The sequence below is a fragment of the Nanorana parkeri genome, unplaced genomic scaffold (genome assembly GCF_000935625.1).
Source record: "Nanorana parkeri isolate BGI_ZX_2015 unplaced genomic scaffold, ASM93562v1 scaffold4576, whole genome shotgun sequence".
NCBI classification, from domain to species: Eukaryota; Metazoa; Chordata; class Amphibia; order Anura; family Dicroglossidae; genus Nanorana; species Nanorana parkeri.
Window position 1 is genome coordinate 5,334 of NW_017310838.1, and position 7,471 is coordinate 12,804.

Below are 7,471 nucleotides of genomic sequence, written 5' to 3' on the forward strand. Positions count from 1 at the left end.
CATACACCCATCCAATACCTATAGACACCGGGAGTATCACCGGACATACACCTATAGACACCGGGAATGTCACAGCACATACACCCATCCAACACCTATAGACACCGGGAGTATCACCGGACATACACCCATCCAACACCTATAGACACCGGGAGTATCACAGCACATACACCCATCCAACACCTATAGACACCGGGATTGTCACCATACACCCATCCAACACCCATAGACACCGGGAGTATCACCGGACATACACCCATCCAACACCTATAGACACCGGGAATGTCACAGGACACGCAATACACACAGTACATTGATCCTATAAAGTATGTCTGACCTCCATAAGCACTTTTTGACCATGTGTGCCAAACTCCTTACGCAGATTGACCGCAGAGAGAATCCAGACCACAGTCCAGAACCATCCCCTGCAGAGTCCATCTCTGACCATCCAGAGGCCCTAACTTAGGCCAGACCACTGGTCCCTGTGACCATCAGATTTAGAGTCCCATCAGTCACCTGTTATCACTCCATATGTACCAGGGGTTGTGTCAGACCGCATTGATGCCTTCTATCCTGAATTTGGAGGATCAGCGGGCTGCTTCCAGCCTTGTATCTTTTAAAGCTCCTACAGCTACAAAGACCTTCTCGTTACACCTTGAGGGGTCCTGAGGGCTGTTCCTTCTGTAGATGAACTAGTGTACTACCTAATCGGAGCACCACCAGTCCGGGACAAGGTGTGCTGACCCTTCTACTGAATTACCTGGCAAAACCCCGGCTGAGCTACCTGGTTCTGCCCCCAGTCCTGTGTTGGCAGTCACCCTCATCTGTCACACCTTGTCCCCCCTAAGCTGGGGTGGATGCTTGTGACTCACTTCCAACCTCATATCCTGTATAGGCCGCATGCAGATGCACAGGACTCCGCAATGCTGATGGCATATCCAAAGAGCTTCTGACTCAGTTGACCTTCAAGGGAGGTCTCCTCTTTGGCCAAATGCTGGACAACGTGATCAGCAACGTCTCAGGGGGCCAGAGCACGTTCTAGTCCCATGGTAGAAGGTCTAGGGAGAGGTGGGTTGAATTCTAACCAGAGAGCAGAAGTAGTAAAATAATGCTGCCTCTGCAGTAAGTGCCCCCAGGCCGCATAAGACTCTCGCTCAGCCCTGTACGGCTCCAAATCAGAGATCTACCAATCCCTCTCCCTCCCTTGTGCCCCATTTCATAAAGTGGGGGAGGGATCCTGTCTCAGTGGCTCAGGTAGTGCCTGACATAATCATTCAGGCTTTCAGCCAACTAGGGTAACGTCTTCCTACCACCCCTAGGGCATTCCACTTGCTGGAGGACCCCCATCCCTGGGACTGCCATCGGATCAGAACAATTAGTTAATATCATTCTGGGGAACCACATATTGACCAAGTCTCCTGCATCTGACTCCGTGGGCCACCATGTAGGTGGTGCAGTTCCTTCATCTCCAGGAGGGTCTGGGAGTCCTCCCAGTGTCAGTGTGAGTTCTTGGGGTGCCGGCATTCCATTTGTCCCTTAATGATTGAGAAACAAAAATTGTTTTTTTTAGCTTACCATCAAATCCATTTCTTGAAGTGAGGAACCGATCATGAAGGAAAACTCCCGGGGGTTGGAGAGGGACATTGCTGGGAGTGAGCTCTATACTGTCACCACGAAGTACCTACAGTACCATGTGAGGTGACAGATCAGCTTGTGTAGCAGTTATATACAGTATGTCATCACATTGGATTATGGTTCCCCTGTGTGTGAGGCATGCTCTGGTGGTCCTTCTGACCTGTTCTGGTCCTGGCATGGTCTGGCAGTCCCTCTGACCTGTCCTGGTTCTGGCATGGTCCGAAGCTCCCACTGACCTGTCCACATTCTGGCTTGGTCCACAGATCTCTCTGACCTGTTCTTATTCCAGCATGGTCCAGAGGTCCCTCTGACCTGTCCTGGTTCTGGCATGGTCCGAAGCTCCCACTGACCTGTCCCTATTATGGCATTGTCCAGCGGTCCCCCTGACCTGTCCTGGTTCTAGTATGGCCCAGAGGTCCCCCAGATCTTTCCTGGTTCTGGCGTGGTCCTGCCAGTGTCAGTGTTCTTGGGGTGCAGGCATGGTCCGGAGGTCTCTCTGACCTGTCCTGGTTCTGGCATGGTCCAGAGATCTCTCTGACCTGTTCTGGTCCTGGCATGGTCTGAAGCTCCCACTGACCGGCCCTATTCTTGCATTGTCCAGAGGTCCCCCAGATCTGTCCTGGTTCTGGCGTGGTCTGTGTGCCTGCGGTGGCAGCAGGTGGTGGTGAGAGGACGGTGTTGACTCGCACAGAATTAGCATTTAGATGGAATGTCTAATAATAGTCCGTTGTGATCCCGGAGAGTGTCACTTTACAGACTCCATCACATGTCAGACACCCGGCCAGTGTATTAGCGCTCCCTCTGTTATAGCCGCTCTCCTAATTGGATTGTCTGGGAACTCTGTGTGCCTGCAGCCAGTCCACAGACCGGGGCAATGCGCAGACACCCCCCAGGGCATTATCTGCCCCCACCCATCCGGCACACACACATGCAGCTCAGCCGAGGATCTTGTTGGTCACCAGGTGCTGCACCGGTCCCATTGCCCCAATAAGTCTAGCTTGGTTGTTGTTGTGTTTGGGGTCCGCAGATATTATCGCCTGGACGCGTCTCGCGTCTCCGGGTATATTACATCAGATCTCCCAGAGATCAATAGACAGCAAGAGATCTGCCTCCTGCCAGGACCTGCCCCCACCCTTGTGCCCCAATGTGGTGTGAGCGGGGCAGAGATCGGCCCATCAGTCTCTGTGGTTGCTAATGCTGAAAAATGTCTGAACTTCTGCTCATCGTACCACCTGATAACCTCTAAGAATGAACCCCGACACCATCCACATAGCAATGTACAAAACATCTACTGGCAAGTATCGGCCATGTGTGGCCACCTATAGACCTGAGGGGCCGAGTCAGAAACACATGGAAGTATCAGTCCCTGAGATCGCAGGTTTTGGTTGGTCGCGGGCATTGTACACATTTCACTGCTGATCAGTAGGAGGTGACTGGTAAGGCGATGACTCCGTGCTGGGGGGGGGAGGGAGTTGTAGTTTAGGTTGAGTGTGAAGGCTTTGGACCATGAAGGGCTGAGTGCTGCAGTACGAGGACATTTTCCGCTTACCAGACTGGACGCCATATTATTGTTTTCACTTCTGTGCTTTGTGCTGATATCCAAGGTCGCTCCAAATTCCCCCTCCTGGACCTTCTCTGGGTTGTCCCTGCTGTCACCATATTGTGACATCTCTGAGCGATGGGGGGTGTTCCCGGTCTCAGCGTTGAGGCACGTAAATGGCTACCAGCGTTTGTACATGGCCCGTTGTATGGTCATACATGAACTACAGTCCTATGCAGATCACCATCAACTGGCAGTGGTCACTGTACAGGGTCTGATACTTCCAGGAGCCCTTCCTAATAATAACAGGGACCAGTGTGGGCCTCCCGGGCCTCTTCAATCTTGTTTTGAAAACGTTGATGGCTCAGTTTGGGTAACCCAAAAACATCAGCAAAGTCCCTCCTCGCAGTAGTATCTTTATGTCTCTGTCGCAGGCTAATGAGAACTCTGTAGGCCTCAATGAACGGCTTCCGTTGGGTGTCTTCGGCCTCTGCCATAGACCAAGTTAGGGCTACTCAGACCTCAATGAACGGCTTCCGTTGGGTGTCTTTGGCCTCTGCCATAGACCAAGTTAGGGCTCCTCAGGCCTCAATGAACGGCTTCCGTTGGGTGTCTTCGGCCTCTGCCATAGACCAAGTTAGGGCTTCTCAGGCCTCAATGAACGGCTTCCATTGGGTGTCTTCGGCCTCTGCCATAGACCAAGTTAGGGCTCCTCAGGCCTCAATGAACGTCTTCCGTTGGGTGTCTTTGGCCTCTGCCATAGGCCATGTTAGGGCTTCTCAGGCCTCAATGAACGGCTTCCATTGGGTGTCTTCGGCCTCTGCCATAGACCAAGTTAGGGCTTCTCAGGCCTCAATGAATGGCTTCCATTGGGTGTCTTCAGCCTCTACCATATACCAAGTTAGGGCTTCTCAGGCTTCAATGAACGACTTCCGTTGGGTGTCTTCGGCCTCTGCCATAGGCCATGTTAGGGCTTCTCAGGCCTCAATGAACGGCTTCCGTTGGGTGTCTTCGGCCTCTGCCATAGGCCATGTTAGGGCTCCTCAGGCCTCAATGAACGGCTTCCTTTAGGTGTCTTCAGCCTCTGCCATAGGCCATGTTAGGGCTCCTCAGACCTGTATGAACGGCTTCCGTTGGGTGTCTTTGGCCTCTGCCATAGACCAAGTTAGGGCTCCTCAGGCCTCAATGAACGGCTTCCTTTAGGTGTCTTCAGCCTCTACCATAGGCCATGTTAGGGCTTCTCAGGCCTCAATGAGCGGCTTCCGTTGGGTGTTTTCAGCCTCTGCCATAGACCAAGTTAGGGCTCCTCAGGCCTCAATCACAAGGCAGTTGTGGACCTTTACACCCAGATGGGCAACTACCTGAACAAAACTCTTCTTCAGCTTCCTCCCTCAGATATCAGGCCCAGGAGGTCAGGACTGGACCCGTCACACAGGCTGGAGCCAAGCTGGGGGGGGGAACTTTCTAGAAGGTCACCCCAAATATTGGAATAATCTCCTCAGTGATTGGTTGAGACAGAATAAATATGCATAACCCGATACATTGTATCTTCTCACTCTGTCTGCTGAGGGACACATCAGCAGGTAGAAGCAATCAATCTCCCGGGCTTAGGAGAACCCCAACGATTCCAGATAACACCAACCAAGCTCAGGCTGGATGCGGCCTAGCTGCAAACACTGAATTCAGACTGGGGGCCACTCCAACTTAAAGCAGAACTCTGGGCATAACTCTTCTTAACACTTGCAGTGGGGGATAATTATGCCCGAAGTTCTCCTTTAGGGAAGGTTCCCTACACAAGCCTCAGGTCAGCCATAAAGAGACCCCATAAATGGGAGTGAAATGTCACCGTCCTATACTGTGTTGCTACACGCTTATTCATTGATCAAAGAGGCAGCTGAGACTGTAGATGCCACAGGCAGGAGCCTGCAGGTCCTTTCTACATATCCAGAGACTACAGTAGAGACATAAGCTTGCCCTCAACAGTCCCAGGTGTGGGAGGAGTCAGGCCTGATGACATCACCACACACTGCTCTATGACATCATCTCAACATTACATCTGCCACCTACATTTATTACAGACAATCCTGTGTATTCTTATCAGTAACATGATGGTATCCTTTCCCAGGAGGATGATCTGGACGGGATCCATATTGTGGCCTTCGCAGAGGAGGAGGACCCAGGTACGGTTCTATTACTATAGGAGTGTGATGTCACTGTGAGGTCACAGCAGCTGACGTGTCTGCAGTCTCGGCACACAGGATACCCTCAGATTGGTGTGGTGGCTCCAGTGCTCAGTAATGACCTGATAGAGAATTCTGTCTTTTCTCTCCTGATCTTGCGGCCGGTTTCTGCTTTCAGATGGTTATGAGTTCGTCCAGATCCTGAAGGAGGTGGCCAGAGAAAACACGGAGAACCCTGAGCTCAGCATCGTCTGGATCGACCCCGATGACTTCCCATTGGTGTGTGTCACATTCTGATATATGCTGGCTTCTCCGGGTTATGTCCACCAATGTTACATTACCCCCCCTAACATCTGATGATGTCACATCGTGTCCCTCTGATAGGATGTCCTCTCCATGTCATGTCCACCAATGTCACATGACCACCCTTCCTTACCCTCTGATGATGTCACATCAGTGATGATGTCACATCGTGTCCCTCTGATAGGATGACCTCTCCATGTCATGTCCTCCAGTGTCACATGATCACCCTTCCTTACCCTGTGATGATGTCACATCGTGTCCCTCTGATAGGATGTCCTCTCCATGTCATGCCCACCAATGTCACATGACAACCCTTCATTACCCTCTGATGATGTCACATCATGTCCCTCCGATAGGACCTACTCTCCAAGTCATGTCAACCAATGTCACATGATCACCCTTCCTTACCCTCTGATGATGTCACATCATGTCCCTCTGATAGGATGTCCTCTCCAGATCATGTCCTCCAGTGTCACATGACCACCCTTCCTTACCCTCTGATGATGTCACATCGTGTCCCTCTGATAGGATGTCCTCTCCAGATCATGTCCTCCAGTGTCACATGATAACCCTTCCTTACCCTCTGATGATGTCACATTTTGTCCCTCTGGTGGACATGACTTGGAGAGGAGGTCCTTTCAATGTCACATTTTCACCCTTCCTTACCCTTTGAGGTCACACCGTGTCACTCTTATATGATCTCCTCCCTGAGTCATGTCCTGACTCCTCCCTACTATCTGATGATGTCTCATTGTCCCTCTCGATAAAATCTTCTCAATGAGTCATGTCCACCAATGGTCACATCTCCCCTCCCAACCCTCTAATAGGATCTCCTCTCCAAGTCATATCCCTCTATCACCTGGTCCACCAGCGTCCCATCACTGCTCCCCACGACCCCACCTTCTGCTGATGACACTTCCTGTCACTCTTATAGGATGTGCTCTCCAAGTCATATCCACGAATGTCCCATTACCCCTCCCTACCCTCTGGTGATGTCACATTGTGTCTCTGAACTAGAACAATCTTTATTGTCACTATGTCCTTTTCGTGTATGATGTCACACTGTATATACAATGTCATAGTATCCCCCCTTTTCTGATGACACTCCCTGTATTGTCTGATGATGTCATATCGAGACTCTTCTTGCCATGTGATGTTATAATACTGATCCTGTATCATGTGATGACATATTGTGTCCTAACTAATCCACAAAGTTATGATGTCATCTTAGTCCCATTCCTCCCAATGCCGTTTCATGACTTCATATTATCACTTGTCTAGTGATGTAATACTGTGTGATGATGTAATATGATGATGTCACTTCTGATTCCATCCACTTTCCTTCCACCTACAGCTGGTGACCTATTGGGAGAGAACTTTCCACATTGACCTGTTCAGGCCTCAGATTGGAGTTGTTAATGTCACCGATGTGAGTATCATGCATCCATATTACCGGATCTGGTAATGTCCATAACCGTCAGATATGAATAGCGGCTCCCCCGTCCCTAAATAATGGATCCAACCCGGAGGTCCACCTTTGCAATGGTTCCCACTGACCACTGGGATGAGCAAAGTTCTGGGTCGGGATTGGTGAATGATGAATACATAATGGATGTTCTGGACCGAGAGGGTCAATAATATTACACAAGTTCCATAAACTTTTACCTCTTCCCTGTGTAGCCCTCCTCCCCCCCCCCCGCAGGAGCCGCTGGTTGCCCGGTTCATTTCTAGTCGCTCCGGGGTATGATCCTCAGCTGCCCACCCAACAGCACTAACCGCCCTTCTTCTGGTGCCCACAATAGCTGATGTCCAC

General features: G+C 50.9%; 1 protein-coding gene across 1 annotated transcript in view; it reads left to right on the forward strand.

Annotated features, from left to right (window-relative positions):
• Positions 1–7,119, forward strand: part of LOC108803958 (calsequestrin-2-like) — a gene marked incomplete at its 3' end in the record, with an annotated part of 11,785 nt that extends 4,666 nt beyond the window's left edge. The window contains exons 3-6 of the mRNA XM_018575738.1: positions 2,663–2,912; positions 5,301–5,355; positions 5,534–5,634; positions 7,013–7,119. Of these exons, the coding sequence (XP_018431240.1) occupies positions 2,663–2,912; positions 5,301–5,355; positions 5,534–5,634; positions 7,013–7,119 (513 nt within the window). The remainder of the gene's footprint in view (positions 1–2,662; positions 2,913–5,300; positions 5,356–5,533; positions 5,635–7,012) is intronic.
• Between the last annotated feature and the right edge of the window lie 352 nt (positions 7,120–7,471).